The sequence below is a fragment of the Scyliorhinus torazame genome, unplaced genomic scaffold, assembly GCF_047496885.1.
Source record: "Scyliorhinus torazame isolate Kashiwa2021f unplaced genomic scaffold, sScyTor2.1 scaffold_214, whole genome shotgun sequence".
NCBI classification, from domain to species: domain Eukaryota; kingdom Metazoa; phylum Chordata; class Chondrichthyes; order Carcharhiniformes; family Scyliorhinidae; genus Scyliorhinus; species Scyliorhinus torazame.
This window is the reverse complement of record NW_027307941.1, coordinates 277,041-300,000: the sequence shown is the minus strand read 5'-3', so window position 1 is coordinate 300,000 and position 22,960 is coordinate 277,041. Positions and strand designations below refer to the sequence as shown.

Here is a 22,960-nt window from a genome sequence, read left to right as displayed (position 1 = left end):
GCTCCTCAGCCCCCGCGCACCAACAAACAGAACCTCCCCCAGCGAAGTGAGCGCGAATGGGAAACAGTTCTTATTGAAAACCCGTCTCCCGGCAATAAATACTCGGAACGTTCGGCCGTGCGGGGGAGAAGCATCGCTGAAGGGGATATCGGAGTGGGGAGGGGCATTGGTGCCGGGGGAGGGGGATATCGATGCCGGGGAGGGGGATATCGGCGCCGGGGGAGGGGGATATCGGCGCCGGGGGAGGGGGATATCGGCGCCCGGGAGGGGGATATCGGCGCCGGGGGAGGGGGATATCGGCACCGGGGGAGGGGGATATCGGCGCCGGGGGAGGGGGATATCGGCGCCCGGGGGGGGGGGGATATCGGCGCCGGGGGAGGGGGATATCGGCGCCGGGGAGGGGGATATCGGCGCCGGGGGGAGGGGCATCGGTGCCGGGGGAGGGGGATATCGGTGCCGGGGGAGGGGCATCGGCGCCGGGGGAGGGGGATATCGGCGCCGGGGGAGGGGGATATCGGCGCCGGGGGAGGGGGATATCGGCGCCGGGGGAGGGGGATATCGGCGCCGGGGGAGGGGGATATCGGCGCCGGGGGAGGGGGATATCGGCGCCCGGGAGGGGGATATCGGCGCCGGGGGAGGGGTATATCGGCGCCGGGGGAGGGGGATATCGGCGCCGGGGGAGGGGGATATCGGCGCCGGGGGAGGGGGATATCGGCGCCGGGGAGGGGGATATCGGCGCCGGGGGAGGGGGATATCGGCGCCGGGGGAGGGGGATATCGGCGCCGGGGGAGGGGGATATCGGCGCCCGGGAGGGGGATATCGGCGCCGGGGGAGGGTGATATCGGCGCCGGGGGAGGGGGATATCGGCGCCGGGGGAGGGGGATATCGGCGCCCGGGAGGGGGATATCGGCGCCGGGGGAGGGGGATATCGGCGCCGGGGAGGGGCATCGGTGCCGGGGGAGGGGGATATCGGCGCCCGGGAGGGGGATATCGGCGACGGGGAGGGGGAAATCGATGCCGGGGAGGGGGATATCGGCGCCGGGGAGGGGGATATCGGCGGTGGGGGAGGGGAATATCGGCGCCGGGGAAGGGGGATATCGACGCCGGGGAGGGGGATATCGGTGCCGGGGAGGGGGATATCGGTGCCGGGGAGGGGGATATCGGTGCCGGGGGAGGGGGATATCGGCGCCGGGGAGGGGGATATCGGTGCCGGGGGAGGGGGATATCGGTGCCGGGGGAGGGGGATATCGGCGCCGGGGAGGGGGATATCGGTGCCGGGGGAGGGGGATATCGGTGCTGGGGGAGGGGGATATCGGTGCCGGGGGAGGGGCATCGGTGCCGGGGGAGGGGGATATCGGCGCCGGGGGAGGGGGATATCGGCGCTGGGGGAGGGGCATCGGCGCCGGGGGAGGGGGATATCGGCGCCGGGGGAGGGGGATATCGACGCTGGGGGAGGGGGATATTGGACTGTGGGACTGAGACATCGGATGACGAATGCAAAACAGGCCCGAAACAGGCTGAATGGGGCCTCCTCCTGTTCCTGTGTAACAGGCTGGAGAGGGGCTGAATGGGGCCTACTCCTGTTCCTGTGTAACAGGCTGGAGAGGGGCTGAATGGGGCCTACTCCTGTTCCTGTGTAACAGGCTGGAGAGGGGCTGAATGGGGCCTACTCCTGTTCCTGTGTAACAGGCTGGAGAGGGGCTGAATGGTCCTGTTCCTGTGTAACAGGCTGGAGAGGGGCTGAATGGTCCTGTTCCTGTGTAACGGGCTGGAGAGGGGCTGAATGGGGCCTCCTCCTGTTCCTGTGTAACAGGCTGGAGAGGGGCTGAATGGTCCTGTTCCTGTGTAACAGGCTGGAGAGGGGCTGAATGGTACTGTTCCTGTGTAACAGGCTGGAGAGGGGCTGAATGGGGCCTCCTCCTGTTCCTGTGTAACAGGCTGGAGAGGGGCTGAATGGTCCTGTTCCTGTGTAACGGGCTGGAGAGGGGCTGAATGGGGCCTACTCCTGTTCCTGTGTAACAGGCTGGAGAGGGGCTGAATGGTCCTGTTCCTGTGTAACAGGCTGGAGAGGGGCTGAATGGTCCTGTTCCTGTGTAACAGGCTGGAGAGGGGCTGAATGGGGCCTCCTCCTGTTCCTGTGTAACAGGCTGTAGAGGGGCTGAATGGTCCTGTTCCTGTGTAACAGGCTGTAGAGGGGCTGAATGGTCCTGTTCCTGTGTAACAGGCTGGAGAGGGGCTGAATGGTCCTGTTCCTGTGTAACAGGCTGGAGAGGGGCCGAATGGTCCTGTTCCTGTGTAACGGGCTGGAGAGGGGCTGAATGGTCCTGTTCCTGTGTAACAGGCTGGAAAGGGGCCGAATGGTCCTGTTCCTGTGTAACAGGCTGGAGAGGGGCTGAATGGGCCTCCTCCTGTTCCTGTGTAACAGTCTGGAGAGGGGCTGAATGGTCCTGTTCCTGTGTAACAGGCTGGAAAGGGGCCGAATGGTCCTGTTCCTGTGTAACGGGCTGGAGAGGGGCTGAATGGTCCTGTTCCTGTGTAACGGGCTGGAGAGGGGCTGAATGGTCCTGTTCCTGTGTAACGGGCTGGAGAGGGGCTGAATGGGCCTCCTCCTGTTCCTGTGTAACAGGCTGGAGAGGGGCTGAATGGGCCTCCTCCTGTTCCCGTGTTTAAAGTCGAAGCTCTGAAGGTGCGACAGGAGGGATAGTATTTGCCGTCACTCACCCCGTATCTTTTGAATAAAACATCGATATCCTCGTTAACTTTCCTGTACTTGTCTTCTCCGAAAGTGCTCTGTTCAATCGTATCGTCCACGTCGGGCTCCGGACTGTCACAGCCATTGAATCCTTTTTTCCTGAGCGTCTGTAGGCAGAGATGGAGGGTGTGTGGGAGAGAGGGGGGGAGAGAGCATGACCGAGAGTCAAGTCCCACGTTTCCAGAACCCCGTCTCCGAATTCGAACGGACCTCTCGTGCCCCTCGTCACCCCCACAGCCAATCAGGTACCTGTTACAAGCGTCTGAATGCAGGCTCAATTTCTACACAGCAAGCTCCCGCCCACAGCTATCAGGTCAATCATAGATTAACATAGAATTTACAGTGCAGGAGGAGGCCATTCGGCCCATCGAGTCTGCACCGGCTCTTGGAAAGAGCACCCTACCCAGGGTCAACACCTCCACCCCATCCCCATAACCCAGCAACCCCACCCAACACTAAGGGCAATTTTGGACACTAAGGGCAATTTATCACGGCCAATCCACCTAACCTGCACATCTTTGGGACTGTGGGAGGAAACCGGAGCACCTGGAGAAAACCCACGCAGACACAGGGAGGATGTGCAGACTCCGCACAGACAGTGACCCGAGCCGGGAATCGAACCCGGGACCCTGGAGCTGTGAGGCAATTGTTCTACCCACAAGGCTACCGTGCTGTCAACAGAGGGGGCGGGCACGGCGACGCAGCGGGTTAGCGCTGCTGCCTCACGGCGCCAAGGACCCGGGTTCGATCCCGGCCCCGGGACACTGTCCGTGAGGAGTTGACCGTGAGGTGGGAGGAAAGAGAGGAGAGCGGGGATGCGATAGAGAAAGAGAGCGAGTCGAGGGGAGATATGACTCGGACAGCGATGGATCCCAGTTACACGCGGTTTGAGGATCTTGCCACTTGATGCACGGGGCAATTTACACACTCACACGCCAAGCAGGCAGGCCGGGTTACCGTAAACCACGAGACGGCAAACCCACAGAAATTTCCCAACAGCTCCAATTTCGCAAACGGGTGGGTTAAAAATATATTCCAACCTCACTTCTCAATTCTGACCAGCACTTTCACTGCCCGTGACCACTGAGAAAACAACGACACACACTACCATTGAACAAACCTCACCCTGAATAAACAGTGACTCTGTACAGTTACACAGTGAGTGATCCTCACCCTGAATAAACAGTGACTCTGTACAGTTACACAGTGAGTGATCCTCACCCTGCTGAATAAACAGTGACTCTGTACAGTTACACAGTGAGTGACCCTCACCCTGCTGAATAAACAGTGTCTCTGTACAGTAACACAGTGAGTGATCCTCACCCTGCTGAAAAAACAGTGACTCTGTACAGTTACACAGTGAGTGATGCTCACCCTGCTGAATAAACAGTGACTCTGTACAGTTACACAGTGAGTGATCCTCACCCTGAATAAACAGTGACTCTGCACAGTTACACAGTGAGTGATCCTCACCCTGTGAATAAACAGTGACTCTGTACAGTTACACAGTGAGCGATCCTCACCCAGAATAAACAGTCACTCTGTACAGTTACACAGTGAGTGATCCTCACCCTGAATAAACAGTGACTCTGTACAGTTACACAGTGAGCGATCCTCACCCTGAATAAACAGTGACTCTGCACAGTTACACAGTGAGTGATCCTCACCCTGCTGAATAAACAGTGACTCTGTACAGTTACACAGTGAGTGATCCTCACCCTGAATAAACAGTGACTCTGTACAGTTACACAGTGAGTGATCCTCACCCTGAATAAACAGTGACTCTGCACAGTTACACAGTGAGTGATCCTCACCCTGCTGAATAAACAGTGACTCTGTACAGTTACACAGTGAGTGACCCTCACCCTGCTGAAAAAACAGTGACTCTGTACAGTTACACAGTGAGTGACCCTCACCCTGCTGAATAAACAGTGACTCTGTACAGTTACACAGTGAGTGATCCTCACCCTGAATAAACAGTGACTCTGTACAGTTACACAGTGAGTGATCCTCACCCTGCTGAAAAAACAGTGACTCTGTACAGTTACACAGTGAGTGACCCTCACCCTGCTGAATAAACAGTGACTCTGCACTGTTACACAGTGAGTGATCCTCACCCTGCTGAATAAACAGTGACTCTGTACAGTTACACAGTGAGTGATCCTCACCCTGAATAAACAGTGACTCTGCACAGTTACACAGTGAGTGATCCTCACCCTGCTGAATAAACAGTGACTCTGTACAGTTACACAGTGAGTGATCCTCACCCTGAATAAACAGTGACTCTGCACAGTTACACAGTGAGTGATCCTCACCCTGCTGAATAAACAGTGACTCTGTACAGTTACACAGTGAGTGACCCTCACCCTGCTGAAAAAACAGTGACTCTGTACAGTTAAACAGTGAGTGACCCTCACCCTGCTGAATAAACAGTGACTCTGTACAGTTACACAGTGAGTGATCCTCACCCTGAATAAACAGTGACTCTGTACAGTTACACAGTGAGTGATCCTCACCCTGCTGAAAAAACAGTGACTCTGTACAGTTACACAGTGAGTGACCCTCACCCTGCTGAATAAACAGTGACTCTGTACAGTGACACAGTGAGTGATCCTAACCCTGAATAAACAGTGACACTGTACAGTTACACAGTGAGTGATCCTCACCCTGAATAAACAGTGACTCTGTACAGTTACACAGTGAGTGACCCTCACCCTGCTGAAAAAACAGTGACTCTGTACAGTTACACAGTGAGTGACCCTCACCCTGCTGAATAAACAGTGACTCTGTACAGTTACACAGTGAGTGATCCTCACCCTGCTGAATAAACAGTGACACTGTACAGTTACACAGTGAGTGATCCTCACCCTGAATAAACAGTGACTCTGTACAGTTACACAGTGAGTGACCCTCACCCTGCTGAATAAACAGTGACTCTGTACAGTTACACAGTGAGTGACCCTCACCCTGCTGAATAAACAGTGACTCTGTACAGTTACACAGTGAGTGATCCTCACCCTGCTGAATAAACAGTGACTCTGAACAGTTACACAGTGAGTGATCCTCACCCTGAATAAGCAGTGACTCTGTACAGTTACACAGTGAGTGATCCTCACCCTGAATAAACAGTGACTCTGTACAGTTACACAGTGAGTGATCCTCACCCTTAATAAACAGTGACTCTGTACAGTTACACAGTGAGTGACCCTCACCCTGAATAAACAGTGACTCTGTACAGTTACACAGTGAGTGATCCTCACCCTTAATAAACAGTGACTCTGTACAGTTACACAGTGAGTGATCCTCACCCTGAATAAACAGTGACTCTGTACAGTTACACAGTGAGTGATCCTCACCCTTAATAAACAGTGACTCTGTACAGTTACACAGTGAGTGACCCTCACCCTGAATAAACAGAGACTCTGTACAGTTACACAGTGAGTGATCCTCACCCTGCTGAATAAACAGTGACTCTGAACAGTTACACAGTGAGTGATCCTCACCCTGCTGAATAAACAGTGACTCTGTACAGTTACACAGTGAGTGATCCTCACCCTGAATAAACAGTGACTCTGTACAGTTACACAGTGAGTGATCCTCACCCTGAATAAACAGTGACTGTACAGTTACACAGTGAGTGATCCTCACCGTGAATAAACAGTGACTCTGTACAGTTACACAGTGAGTGATCCTCACCCTTAATAAACAGTGACTCTGTACAGTTACACAGTGAGTGATCCTCACCCTGAATAAACAGTGACTCTGTACAGTTACACAGTGAGTGATCCTCACCCTTAATAAACAGTGACTCTGTACAGTTACACAGTGAGTGACCCTCACCCTGAATAAACAGTGACTCTGTACAGTTACACAGTGAGTGATCCTCACCCTTAATAAACAGTGACTCTGTACAGTTACACAGTGAGTGATCATCACCCTGAATAAACAGTGACTCTGTACAGTTACACAGTGAGTGATCCTCACCCTTAATAAACAGTGACTCTGTACAGTTACACAGTGAGTGACCCTCACCCTGAATAAACAGTGACTCTGTACAGTTACACAGTGAGTGATCCTCACCCTGAATAAACAGTGACTCTGTACAGTTACACAGTGAGTGATCCTCACCCTGAATAAACAGTGACTCTGTACAGTTACACAGTGAGTGATCCTCACCCTGAATAAACAGTGACTCTGTACAGTTACACAGTGAGTGACCCTCACCCTGCTGAATAAACAGTGACTCTGTACAGTTACACAGTGAGTGATCCTCACCCTGCTGAATAAACAGTGACTCTGTACAGTTACACAGTGAGTGATCCTCACCCTGAATAAACAGTGACTCTGTACAGTTACACAGTGAGTGATCCTCACCCTGAATAAACAGTGACTCTGTACAGTTACACAGTGAGTGATCCTCACCCTGAATAAACAGTGACTCTGTACAGTTACACAGTGAGTGACCCTCACCCTGCTGAATAAACAGTGACTCTGTACAGTTACACAGTGAGTGATCCTCACCCTGCTGAATAAACAGTGACTCTGTACAGTTACACAGTGAGTGATCCTCACCCTGAATAAACAGTGACTCTGTACAGTTACACAGTGAGTGATCCTCACCCTGAATAAACAGTGACTCTGTACAGTTACACAGTGAGTGATCCTCACCCTGCTGAATAAACAGTGACTCTGTACAGTTACACAGTGAGTGATCCTCACCCTGCTGAATAAACAGTGACTCTGTACAGTTACACAGTGAGTGATCCTCACCCTGCTGAAAAAACAGAGACTCTGTACAGTTACACAGTGAGTGATCCTCACCCTGCTGAATAAACAGTGACTCTGTACAGTTACACCGTGAGTGACCCTCACCCTGCTGAATAAACAGTGACTCTGTACAGTTACACAGTGAGTGAGCCTCACCCTGCTGAATAAAAAGTGACTCTGTACAGTTACACAGTGAGTGATCCTCACCCTGAATAAACAGTGACTCTGTACAGTTACACAGTGAGTGACCATCACCCTGCTGAATAAACAGTGACTCTGTACAGTTACACAGTGAGTGACCCTCACCCTGCTGAATAAACAGTGACTCTGTACAGTTACACAGTGAGTGATCCTCACCCTGCTGAATAAACAGTGACTCTGAACAGTTACACAGTGAGTGATCCTCACCCTGAATAAGCAGTGACTCTGTACAGTTACACAGTAAGTGATCCTCACCCTGAATAAACAGTGACTCTGTACAGTTACACAGTGAGTGATCCTCACCCTTAATAAACAGTGACTCTGTACAGTTACACAGTGAGTGACCCTCACCCTGAATAAACAGTGACTCTGTACAGTTACACAGTGAGTGATCCTCACCCTTAATAAACAGTGACTCTGTACAGTTACACAGTGAGTGATCCTCACCCTGAATAAACAGTGACTCTGTACAGTTACACAGTGAGTGATCCACACCCTTAATAAACAGTGACTCTGTACAGTTACACAGTGAGTGACCCTCACCCTGAATAAACAGAGACTCTGTACAGTTACACAGTGAGTGATCCTCACCCTGCTGAATAAACAGTGACTCTGAACAGTTACACAGTGAGTGATCCTCACCCTGCTGAATAAACAGTGACTCTGTACAGTTACACAGTGAGTGATCCTCACCCTGAATAAACAGTGACTCTGTACAGTTACACAGTGAGTGATCCTCACCCTGAATAAACAGTGACTGTACAGTTACACAGTGAGTGATCCTCACCGTGAATAAACAGTGACTCTGTACAGTTACACAGTGAGTGATCCTCACCCTTAATAAACAGTGACTCTGTACAGTTACACAGTGAGTGATCCTCACCCTGAATAAACAGTGACTCTGTACAGTTACACAGTGAGTGATCCTCACCCTTAATAAACAGTGACTCTGTACAGTTACACAGTGAGTGACCCTCACCCTGAATAAACAGTGACTCTGTACAGTTACACAGTGAGTGATCCTCACCCTTAATAAACAGTGACTCTGTACAGTTACACAGTGAGTGATCCTCACCCTGAATAAACAGTGACTCTGTACAGTTACACAGTGAGTGATCCTCACCCTTAATAAACAGTGACTCTGTACAGTTACACAGTGAGTGACCCTCACCCTGAATAAACAGTGACTCTGTACAGTTACACAGTGAGTGATCCTCACCCTGAATAAACAGTGACTCTGTACAGTTACACAGTGAGTGATCCTCACCCTGAATAAACAGTGACTCTGTACAGTTACACAGTGAGTGATCCTCACCCTGAATAAACAGTGACTCTGTACAGTTACACAGTGAGTGACCCCCACCCTGCTGAATAAACAGTGACTCTGTACAGTTACACAGTGAGTGATCCTCACCCTGCTGAATAAACAGTGACTCTGTACAGTTACACAGTGAGTGATCCTCACCCTGAATAAACAGTGACTCTGTACAGTCACACAGTGAGTGATCCTCACCCTGAATAAACAGTGACTCTGTACAGTTACACAGTGAGTGATCCTCACCCTGCTGAATAAACAGTGACTCTGTACAGTTACACAGTGAGTGATCCTCACCCTGCTGAATAAACAGTGACTCTGTACAGTTACACAGTGAGTGATCCTCACCCTGCTGAAAAAACAGAGACTCTGTACAGTTACACAGTGAGTGATCCTCACCCTGAATAAACAGTGACTCTGTACAGTTACACAGTGAGTGATCCTCACCCTGCTGAATAAACAGTGACTCTGTACAGATACACAGTGAGTGATCCTCACCCTGAATAAACAGTCACTCTGTACAGTTACACAGTGAGTGATCCTCACCCTGAATAAACAGTGACTCTGTGCAGTTACACAGTGAGTGATCCTCACCCTGAATAAACAGTGACTCTGTACAGTTACACAGTGTGTGATCCTCACCCTGAATAAACAGTGTCACTGTACAGTTACACAGTGAGTGACCCTCACCCTGAATAAACAGTGACTCTGTACAGTTACACAGTGAGTGATCCTCACCCTGCTGAATAAACAGTGACTCTGTACAGTTACACAGTGAGTGATCCTCACCCTGCTGAATAAACAGTGACTCTGTACAGTTACACAGTGAGTGATCCTCACCCTGAATAAACAGTGACTCTGTACAGTTACACAGTGAGTGACCCACACCCTGCTGAATAAACAGTGACTCTGTACAGTTACACAGTGAGTGATACTCACCCTGAATAAACAGTGACTCTGTACAGTTACACAGTGAGTGACCCTCACCCTGCTGAATAAACAGTGACTCTGTACAGTTACACAGTGAGTGATACTCACCCTGAATAAACAGTGACTCTGTACAGTTACACAGTGAGTGATCCTCACCCTGCTGAATAAACAGTGACTCTGTACAGTTACACAGTGAGTGATCCTCACCCTGAATAAACAGTGACTGTACAGTTACACAGTGAGTGATCCTCACCCTGAATAAACAGTGACTCTGTACAGTTACACAGTGAGTGATCCTCACCCTGCTGAATAAACAGTGACTCTGTACAGTTACACAGTGAGTGACCCTCACCCTGAATAAACAGTGACTCTGTACAGTTACACAGTGAGTGATCCTCACCCTGAATAAACAGTGACTCTGTACAGTTACACAGTGCGTGATCCTCACCCTGAATAAACAGTGATTCTGTACAGTTACACAGTGAGTGATCCTCACCCTGCTGAATAAACAGTGACTCTGTACAGTTACACAGTGAGTGATCCTCACCGTGAATAAACAGTGACTCTGTACAGTTACACAGTGAGTGACCCTCACCCTGCTGAATAAACAGTGACTCTGTACAGTTACACAGTGAGTGATACGCACCCTGAATAAACAGTGACTCTGTACAGTTACACAGTGAGTGATCCTCACACTGAATAAACAGTGACTGTACAGTTACACAGTGAGTGATCCTCACCCTGAATAAACAGTGACTCAGTACAGTTACACAGTGAGTGATCCTCACCCTGCTGAATAAACAGTGACTCTGTACAGTTACACAGTGAGTGACCCTCACCCTGAATAAACAGTGACTCTGTACAGTTACACAGTGAGTGATCCTCACCCTGAATAAACAGTGACTCTGTACAGTTACACTGTGAGTGACCCTCACCCTGCTGAATGAACAGTGACTCTGTACAGTTATACAGTGAGTGATCCTCACCCTGCTGAATGAACAGTGACTCTGTACAGTTACACAGTGAGTGATCCTCATCCTGAATAAACAGTGACTCTGTACAGTTACACAGTGAGTGATCCTCACCCGGAATAAACAGTGACTCTGTACAGTTACACAGTGAGTGATCCTCACCCTGCTGAATAAACAGTGACTCTGTACAGTGACACAGTGAGTGATCCTCACCCTGCTGAATAAACAGTGACTCTGTACAGTTACACAGTGAGTGATCCTCACCCTGAATAAACAGTCACTCTGTACAGTTACACAGTGAGTGACCCTCACCCTGCTGAATAAACAGTGACTCTGTACAGTTACACAGTGAGTGATCCTCACCCTGCTGAATAAACAGTGACTCTGTACAGTTACACAGTGAGTGACCCTCACCATGCTGAATAAACAGTGACTCTGTACAGTTACACAGTGAGTGATCCTCACCCTGCTGAATAAACAGTGACTCTGTACAGTTACACAGTGAGTGATCCTCACCCTGAATAAACAGTCACTCTGTACAGTTACACAGTGAGTGATCCTCACCCTGAATAAACAGTGACTGTACAGTTACACAGTGAGTGATCCTCACCGTGAATAAAAAGTGACTCTGTACAGTTACACAGTGAGTGATCCTCACCCTGAATAAACAGTGACTCTGTACAGTTACACAGTGAGTGATCCTCACACTTCTGAATAAACAGTGACTCTGTACAGTTACACAGTGAGTGATCCTTACCCTGCTGAATAAACAGTGACTCTGTACAGTTACACAGTGAGTGATCCTCACCCTGCTGAATAAACAGTGACTCTGTACAGTTACACAGTCAGTGACCCTCACCCTGAATAAACAGTGACTCTGTACAGTTACACAGTGAGTGATCCTCACCCTGCTGAATGAACAGTGACTCTGTACAGTTACACAGTGAGTGATCCTCACCCTGCTGAATGAACAGTAACACTGTACAGTTACACAGTGAGTGATCCTCACCCTGCTGAATGAACAGTGACTCTGTACAGTTACACAGTGAGTGATCCTCACCCTGAATAAACAGTGACTCTGTACAGTTACACAGTGAGTGATCGTCACACTGAATAAACAGTGACACTGTACAGTTACGCAGTGAGTGACCCTCACCCTGAATAAACAGTGACTCTGTACAGTTACACAGTGAGTGATCCTCACCCTGCTGAATAAACAGTGACTCTGTACAGTTACACAGTGAGTGATCCTCACCCTGCTGAATAAACAGTGACTCTCTACAGTTACACAGTGAGTGATCCTCACCCTGAATAAACAGTCACTCTGTACAGTTACACAGTGAGTGATCCTCACCCTGAATAAACAGTGACTGTACAGTTACACAGCAAGTGATCCTCACCGTGAATAAACAGTGACTCTGTACAGTTACACAGTGAGTGATCCTTACCCTGCTGAATAAACAGTGACTCTGTACAGTTACACAGTGAGTGATCCTCACCCTGCTGAATAAACAGTGACTCTGTACAGTTACAGTGAGTGACACTCACCCTGCTGAATAAACAGTGACTCTGTACAGTTACACAGTGAGTGACCCTCACCCTGAATAAACAGTGACTCTGTACAGTTACACAGTGAGTGATCCTAACCGTGAATAAAAAGTGACTCTGTACAGTTACACAGTGAGTGATCCTCACCCTGAATAAACAGTGACTCTGTACAGTTACACAGTGAGTGATCCTCAACGTGAGTAAACAGTGACTCTGTACAGTTACACAGTGAGTGATCCTCACCCTGCTGAATAAACAGTGACTCTGTACAGTTACACAGTGAGTGATCCTCACCCTGCTGAATAAACAGTGACTCTGTACAGTTACACAGTGAGTGATCCTCACCCTGAATAAACAGTGACTCTGTACAGTTACACAGTGAGTGATCCTCACCCTGCTGAATAAACAGTGACTCTGTACAGTTACACAGTGAGTGATCCTCACCCTGAATAAACAGTCACTCTGTACAGTTACACAGTGAGTGATCCTCACCCTGAATAAACAGTGACTGTACAGTTACACAGTGAGTGATCCTCACCGTGAAAAAACAGTGACTCTGTACAGTTACACAGTGAGTGATCCTCACCCTGAATAAACAGTGACTCTGTACAGTTACACAGTTAGTGATCCTCACACTTCTGAATAAACAGTGACTCTGTACAGTTACACAGTGAGTGATCCTTACCCTGCTGAATAAACAGTGACTCTGTACAGTTACACAGTGAGTGATCCTCACCCTGCTGAATAAACAGTGACTCTGTACAGTTACACAGTGAGTGACCCTCACCCTGAATAAACAGTGACTCTGTACAGTTACACAGTGAGTGATCCTAACCGTGAATAAACAGTGACTCTGTACAGTTACACAGTGAGTGATCCTCACCCTGAATAAACAGTGACTCTGTACAGTTACACAGTGAGTGATCCTCACCGTGAGTAAACAGTGACTCTGTACAATTACACAGTGGGTGACCCTCACCCTGCTGAATGAACAGTGACTCTGTACAGTTACACAGTGAGTGACCCTCACCCTGAATAAACAGTGACTCTGTACAGTTACACAGTGAGTGATCCTCACCCTGAATAAACAGTGACTCTGTACAGTTACACAGTGAGTGACCCTCACCCTGCTGAATGAACAGTGACTCTGTACAGTTACACAGTGAGTGATCCTCACCCTGCTGAATGAACAGTGACTCTGTACAGTTACACAGTGAGTGATCCTCACCCTGCTGAATGAACAGTGACTCTGTACAGTTACACAGTGAGTGATCCTCACCCGGAATAAACAGTGACTCTGTACAGTTACACAGTGAGTGATCCTCACCCTGCTGAATAAACAGTGACTCTGTACAGTTACACAGTGAGTGATCCTCACCCTGCTGAATAAACAGTGACTCTGTACAGTTACACAGTGAGTGCTCCTCACCCTGAATAAACAGTGACTCTGTACAGTTACACAGTGAGTGACCCTCACCCTGCTGAATAAACAGTGACTCTGTACAGTTACACAGTGAGTGATCCTCACCCTGCTGAATAAACAGTGACTCTGTACAGTTACACAGTGAGTGACCCTCACCATGCTGAATAAACAGTGACTCTGTACAGTTACACAGTGAGTGATCCTGACCCTGCTGAATAAACAGTGACTCTGTACAGTTACACAGTGAGTTATCCTCACCCTGAATAAACAGTCACTCTGTACAGTTACACAGTGAGTGATCCTCACCCTGAATAAACAGTGACTGTACAGTTACACAGTGAGTGATCCTCACACTTCTGAATAAACAGTGACTCTGTACAGTTACACAGTGAGTGATCCTTACCCTGCTGAATAAACAGTGACTCTGTACAGTTACACAGTGAGTGATCCTCACCCTGCTGAATAAACAGTGACTCTGTACAGTTACACAGTGAGTGACCCTCACCCTGAATAAACAGTGACTCTGTACAGTTACACAGTGAGTGATCCTCACCCTGCTGAATGAACAGTAACTCTGTACAGTTACACAGTGAGTGATCCTCACCCTGCTGAATGAACAGTGACTCTGTACAGTTACACAGTGAGTGATCCTCACCCTGAATAAACAGTGACTCTGTACAGTTACACAGTGAGTGATCCTCACCCGGAATAAACAGTGACTCTGTACAGTTACACAGTGAGTGATCCTCACCCTGCTGAATGAACAGTGACTCTGTACAGTTACACAGTGAGTGATCCTCACCCTGAATAAACAGTGACTCTGTACAGTTACACAGTGAGTGATCCTCACCCGGAATAAACAGTGACTCTGTACAGTTACACAGTGAGTGATCGTCACACTGAATAAACAGTGACACTGTACAGTTACGCAGTGAGTGACCCTCACCCTGAATAAACAGTGACTCTGTACAGTTACACAGTGAGTGATCCTCACCCTGCTGAATAAACAGTGACTCTGTACAGTTACACAGTGAGTGATCCTCACCCTGCTGAATAAACAGTGACTCTGTACAGTTACACAGTGAGTGATCCTCACCCTGAATAAACAGTCACTCTGTACAGTTACACAGTGAGTGATCCTCACCCTGAATAAACAGTGACTGTACAGTTACACAGTGAGTGATCCTCACCGTGAATAAAAAGTGACTCTGTACAGTTACACAGTGAGTGATCCTTACCCTGCTGAATAAACAGTGACTCTGTACAGTTACACAGTGAGTGATCCTCACCCTGCTGAATAAACAGTGACTCTGTACAGTTACACAGTGAGTGACACTCACCCTGCTGAATAAATAGTGACTCTGTACAGTTATACAGTGAGTGACCCTCACCCTGAATAAACAGTGACTCTGTACAGTTACACAGTGAGTGATCATAACCGTGAATAAAAAGTGACTCTGTACAGTTACACAGTGAGTGATCCTCACCCTGAATAAACAGTGACTCTGTACAGTTACACAGTGAGTGATCCTCACCGTGAGTAAACAGTGACTCTGTACAGTTACACAGTGAGTGACCCTCACCCTGCTGAATGAACAGTGACTCTGTACAGTTACACAGTGAGTGAACCTCACCCTGAATAAACAGTGACTCTGTACAGTTACACAGTGAGTGATCCTCACCCTGAATAAACAGTGACTCTGTACAGTTACACAGTGAGTGACCCTCACCCTGCTGAATGAACAGTGACTCTGTACAGTTACACAGTGAGTGATCCTCACCCTGCTGAATGAACAGTGACTCTGTACAGTTACACAGTGAGTGATCCTCACCCTGCTGAATGAACAGTGACTCTGTACAGTTACACAGTGAGTGATCCTCATCCTGAATAAACAGTGACTCTGTACAGTTACACAGTGAGTGATCCTCACCCGGAATAAACAGTGACTCTGTACAGTTACACAGTGAGTGATCCTCACCCTGCTGAATAAACAGTGACTCTGTACAGTTACACAGTGAGTGATCCTCACCCTGCTGAATAAACAGTGACTCTGTACAGTTACACAGTGAGTGATCCTCACCCTGAATAAACAGTCACTCTGTACAGTTACACAGTGAGTGACCCTCACCCTGCTGAATAAACAGTGACTCTGTACAGTTACACAGTGAGTGATCCTCACCCTGCTGAATAAACAGTGACTCTGTACAGTTACACAGTGAGTGACCCTCACCATGCTGAATAAACAGTGACTCTGTACAGTTACACAGTGAGTGATCCTCACCCTGCTGAATAAACAGTGACTCTGTACAGTTACACAGTGAGTGATCCTCACCCTGAATAAACAGTCACTCTGTACAGTTACACAGTGAGTGATCCTCACCCTGCTGAATAAACAGTGTCACTGTACAGTTACACAGTGAGTGATCCTCACCCTGAATAAACAGTGACTGTACAGTTACACAGTGAGTGATCCTCACCGTGAATAAAAAGTGACTCTGTACAGTTACACAGTGAGTGATCCTCACCATGCTGAATAAACAGTGACTCTGTACAGTTACACAGTGAGTGATCCTCACCATGCTGAATAAACAGTGACTCTGTACAGTTACACAGTGAGTGATCCTCACCCTGCTGAATAAACAGTGACTCTGTACAGTTACACAGTGAGTGATCCTCACCCTGAATAAACAGTCACTCTGTACAGTTACACAGTGAGTGACCCTCACCCTGCTGAATAAACAGTGACTCTGTACAGTTACACAGTGAGTGATCCTCACCCTGCTGAATAAACAGTGACTCTGTACAGTTACACAGTGAGTGACCCTCACCATGCTGAATAAACAGTGACTCTGTACAGTTACACAGTGAGTGATCCACACCCTGCTGAATAAACAGTGACTCTGTACAGTTACACAGTGAGTGATCCTCACCCTGAATAAACAGTGACTGTACAGTTACACAGTGAGTGATCCTCACCGTGAATAAAAAGTGACTCTGTACCGTTACACAGTGAGTGATCCTCACCCTGAATAAACAGTGACTCTGTACAGTTACACAGTGAGTGATCCTCACACTTCTGAATAAACAGTGACTCTGTACAGTTACACAGTGAGTGATCCTTACCCTGCTGAATAAACAGTGACTCTGTACAGTTACACAGTGAGTGATCCTCACCCTGCTGAATAAACAGCGACTCTGTACAGTTACACAGTGAGTGACCCTCACCCTGAATAAACAGTGACTCTGTACAGTTACACAGTGAGTGATCCTCACCCTGCTGAATGAACAGTGACTCTGTACAGTTACACAGTGAGTGATCCTCACCCTGCTGAATGAACAGTAACTCTGTACAGTTACACAGTGAGTGATCCTCACCCTGCTGAATGAACAGTGACTCTGTACAGTTACACAGTGAGTGATCCTCACCCTGAATAAACAGTGACTCTGTACAGTTACACAGTGAGTGATCCTCACCCTGAATAAACAGTGACTCTGTACAGTTACACAGTGAGTGATCCTCACCCGGAATAAACAGTGACTCTGTACAGTTACACAGTGAGTGATCGTCACACTGAATAAACAGTGACACTGTACAGTTACGCAGTGAGTGACCCTCACCCTGAATAAACAGTGACTCTGTACAGTTACACAGTGAGTGATCCTCACCCTGCTGAATAAACAGTGACTCTGTACAGTTACACAGTGAGTGATCCTCACCCTGCTGAATAAACAGTGACTCTGTACAGTTACACAGTGAGTGATCCTCACCCTGAATAAACAGTCACTCTGTACAGTTACACAGTGAGTGATCCTCACCCTGAATAAACAGTGACTGTACAGTTACACAGTGAGTGATCCTCACCGTGAATAAACAGTGACTCTGTACAGTTACACAGTGAGTGATCATTACCCTGCTGAATAAACAGTGACTCTGTACAGTTACACAGTGAGTGATCCTCACCCTGCTGAATAAACAGTGACTCTGTACAGTTACACAGTGAGTGACACTCACCCTGCTGAATAAACAGTGACTCTGTACAGTTACACAGTGAGTGACCCTCACCCTGAATAAACAGTGACTCTGTACAGTTACACAGTGAGTGATCCTCACCCTGAATAAACAGTGACTCTGTACCGTTACACAGTGAGTGATCCTCACCCTGAATAAACAGTGACTCTGTACAGTTACACAGTGAGTGATCCTCACCCTGAATAAACAGTGACTCTGTACAGTTACACAGTGAGTGATCCTAACCGTGAATAAAAAGTGACTCTGTACAGTTACACAGTGAGTGATCCTCACCCTGAATAAACAGTGACTCTGTACAGTTACACAGTGAGTGATCCTCACCGTGAGTAAACAGTGACTCTGTACAGTTACACAGTGAGTGACCCTCACCCTGCTGAATGAACAGTGACTCTGTACAGTTACACAGTGAGTGACCCTCACCCTGAATAAACAGTGACTCTGTACAGTTACACAGTGAGTGATCCTCACCCTGAATAAACAGTGACTCTGTACAGTTACACAGTGAGTGACCCTCACCCTGCTGAATGAACAGTGACTCTGTACAGTTACACAGTGAGTGATCCTCACCCTGCTGAATGAACAGTGACTCTGTACAGTTACACAGTGAGTGATCCTCACCCTGCTGAATGAACAGTGACTCTGTACAGTTACACAGTGAGTGATCCTCATCCTGAATAAACAGTGACTCTGTACAGTTCAACAGTGAGTGATCCTCACCCGGAATAAACAGTGACTCTGTACAGTTACACAGTGAGTGATCCTCACCCTGCTGAATAAATAGTGACTCTGTACAGTTACACAGTGAGTGATCCTCACCCTGAATAAACAGTCACTCTGTACAGTTACACAGTGAGTGACCCTCACCCTGCTGAATAAACAGTGACTCTGTACAGTTACACAGTGAGTGATCCTCACCCTGCTGAATAAACAGTGACTCTGTACAGTTACACAGTGAGTGACCCTCACCCTGCTGAATGAACAGTGACTCTGTACAGTTACACAGTGAGTGATCCTCACCCTGCTGAATGAACAGTGACTCTGTACAGTTACACAGTGAGTGATCCTCACCCTGCTGAATGAACAGTGACTCTGTACAGTTACACAGTGAGTGATCCTCATCCTGAATAAACAGTGACTCTGTACAGTTCAACAGTGAGTGATCCTCACCCGGAATAAACAGTGACTCTGTACAGTTACACAGTGAGTGATCCTCACCCTGCTGAATAAACAGTGACTCTGTACAGTTACACAGTGAGTGATCCTCACCCAATAAACAGTCACTCTGTACAGTTACACAGTGAGTGACCCTCACCCTGCTGAATAAACAGTGACTCTGTACAGTTACACAGTGCGTTATCCTCACCCTGCTGAATAAACAGTGACTCTGTACAGTTACACAGTGAGTGACCCTCACCATGCTGAATAAACAGTGACTCTGTACAGTTACACAGTGAGTGATCCTCACCCTGCTGAATAAACAGTGACTCTGTACAGTTACACAGTGAGTGATCCTCACCCTGAATAAACAGTCACTCTGTCTAGTTACACAGTGAGTGATCCTCACCCTGAATAAACAGTGACTGTACAGTTACACAGTGAGTGATCCTCACCGTGAATAAAAAGTGACTCTGTACAGTTACACAGTGAGTGATCCTCACCCTGAATAAACAGTGACTCTGTACAGTTACACAGTGAGTGATCCTCACCATGCTGAATAAACAGTGAATCTGTACAGTTACACAGTGAGTGATCCTCACCCTGCTGAATAAACAGTGACTCTGTACAGTTACACAGTGAGTGATCCTCACCCTGAATAAACAGTCACACTGTACAGTTACACAGTGAGTGACCCTCACCCTGCTGAATAAACAGTGACTCTGTACAGTTACACAGTGAGTGATCCTCACCCTGCTGAATAAACAGTGACTCTGTACAGTTACACAGTGAGTGACCCTCACCATGCTGAATAAACAGTGACTCTGTACAGTTACACAGTGAGTGATCCTCACCGTGAATAAAAAGTGACTCTGTACAGTTACACAGTGAGTGATCCTCACCCTGAATAAACAGTGACTCTGTACAGTTACACAGTGAGTGATCCTCACCCTGCTGAATAAACAGTGTCACTGTACAGTTACACAGTGAGTGATCCTCACCCTGAATAAACAGTGACTGTACAGTTACACAGTGAGTGATCCTCACCGTGAATAAAAAGTGACTCTGTACAGTTACACAGTGAGTGATCCTCACCCTGCTGAATAAACAGTGACTCTGTACAGTTACACAGTGAGTGATCCTCACCATGCTGAATAAACAGTGACTCTGTACAGTTACACAGTGAGTGATCCTCACCCTGCTGAATAAACAGTGACTCTGTACAGTTACACAGTGAGTGATCCTCACCCTGAATAAACAGTCACTCTGTACAGTTACACAGTGAGTGACCCTCACCCTGCTGAATAAACAGTGACTCTGCACAGTTACACAGTGAGTGATCCTCACCCTGCTGAATAAACAGTGACTCTGTACAGTTACACAGTGAGTGACCCTCACCATGCTGAATAAACAGTGACTCTGTACAGTTACACAGTGAGTGATCCTCACCCTGCTGAATAAACAGTGACTCTGTACAGTTACACAGTGAGTGATCCTCACCCTGAATAAACAGTCACTCTGTACAGTTACACAGTGAGTGATCCTCACCCTGAATAAACAGTGACTGTACAGTTACACAGTGAGTGATCCTCACCGTGAATAAAAAGTGACTCTGTACCGTTACACAGTGAGTGATCCTCACCCTGAATAAACAGTGACTCTGTACAGTTACACAGTGAGTGATCCTCACACTTCTGAATAAACAGTGACTCTGTACAGTTACACAGTGAGTGATCCTGACCCTGCTGAATAAACAGTGACTCTGTACAGTTACACAGTGAGTGATCCTCACCCTGCTGAATAAACAGTGACTCTGTACAGTTACACAGTGAGTGACCCTCACCCTGAATAAACAGTGACTCTGTACAGTTACACAGTGAGTGATCCTCACCCTGCTGAATGAACAGTGACTCTGTACAGTTACACAGTGAGTGATCCTCACCCTGCTGAATGAACAGTAACTCTGTACAGTTACACAGTGAGTGATCCTCACCCTGCTGAATGAACAGTGACTCTGTACAGTTACACAGTGAGTGATCCTCACCCTGAATAAACAGTGACTCTGTACAGTTACACAGTGAGTGATCCTCACCCTGAATAAACAGTGACTCTGTACAGTTACACAGTGAGTGATCCTCACCCGGAATAAACAGTGACTCTGTACAGTTACACAGTGAGTGATCGTCACACTGAATAAACAGTGACACTGTACAGTTACGCAGTGAGTGACCCTCACCCTGAATAAACAGTGACTCTGTACAGTTACACAGTGAGTGATCCTCACCCTGCTGAATAAACAGTGACTCTGTACAGTTACACAGTGAGTGATCCTCACCCTGCTGAATAAACAGTGACTCTGTACAGTTACACAGTGAGTGATCCTCACCCTGAATAAACAGTCACTCTGTACAGTTACACAGTGAGTGATCCTCACCCTGAATAAACAGTGACTGTACAGTTACACAGTGAGTGATCCTCACCGTGAATAAACAGTGACTCTGTACAGTTACACAGTGAGTGATCATTACCCTGCTGAATAAACAGTGACTCTGTACAGTTACACAGTGAGTGATCCTCACCCTGCTGAATAAACAGTGACTCTGTACAGTTACACAGTGAGTGACACTCACCCTGCTGAATAAACAGTGACTCTGTACAGTTACACAGTGAGTGACCCTCACCCTGAATAAACAGTGACTCTGTACAGTTACACAGTGAGTGATCCTAACCGTGAATAAAAAGTGACTCTGTACAGTTACACAGTGAGTGATCCTCACCCAGAATAAACAGTGACTCTGTACAGTTACACAGTGAGTGATCCTCACCGTGAGTAAACAGTGACTCTGTACAGTTACACAGTGAGTGACCCTCACCATGCTGAATGAACAGTGACTCTGTACAGTTACACAGTGAGTGACCCTCACCCTGAATAAACAGTGACTCTGTACAGTTACACAGTGAGTGATCCTCACCCTGAATAAACAGTGACTCTGTACAGTTACACAGTGAGTGACCCTCACCCTGCTGAATGAACAGTGACTCTGTACAGTTACACAGTGAGTGATCCTCACCCTCCTGAATGAACAGTGACTCTGTACAGTTACACAGTGAGTGATCCTCACCCGGCTGAATGAACAGTGACTCTGTACAGTTACACAGTGAGTGATCCTCATCCTGAATAAACAGTGACTCTGTACAGTTCAACAGTGAGTGATCCTCACCCGGAATAAACAGTGACTCTGTACAGTTACACAGTGAGTGATCCTCACCCTGCTGAATAAACAGTGACTCTGTACAGTTACACAGTGAGTGATCCTCACCCTGAATAAACAGTCACTCTGTACAGTTACACAGTGAGTGACCCTCACCCTGCTGAATAAACAGTGACTCTGTACAGTTACACAGTGAGTGATCCTCACCCTGCTGAATGAACAGTGACTCTGTACAGTTACACAGTGAGTGATCCTCACCCTGCTGAATGAACAGTGACTCTGTACAGTTACACAGTGAGTGATCCTCATCCTGAATAAACAGTGACTCTGTACAGTTCAACAGTGAGTGATCCTCACCCGGAATAAACAGTGACTCTGTACAGTTACACAGTGAGTGATCCTCACCCTGCTGAATAAACAGTGACTCTGTACAGTTACACAGTGAGTGATCCTCACCCAATAAACAGTGACTCTGTACAGTTACACAGTGAGTGACCCTCACCCTGCTGAATAAACAGTGACTCTGTACAGTTACACAGTGAGTGATCCTCACCCTGAATAAACAGTCACTCTGTACAGTTACACAGTGAGTGACCCTCACCCTGCTGAATAAACAGTGACTCTGTACAGTTACACAGTGAGTGATCCTCACCCT

General features: G+C 47.8%; 1 protein-coding gene across 1 annotated transcript in view; it reads right to left on the bottom strand.

Moving 5' to 3' along the window:
* The window catches only part of LOC140405777 (myocyte-specific enhancer factor 2D homolog), a gene marked incomplete at its 3' end in the record, with an annotated part of 266,783 nt that overhangs the window by 20,069 nt on the left and 223,754 nt on the right, over positions 1 to 22,960 (bottom strand). Inside the window, exon 4 of the mRNA XM_072494209.1 lies at positions 2,722 to 2,859. Within this exon, the coding sequence (XP_072350310.1) occupies positions 2,722 to 2,859 (138 nt within the window). The remainder of the gene's footprint in view (positions 1 to 2,721; positions 2,860 to 22,960) is intronic.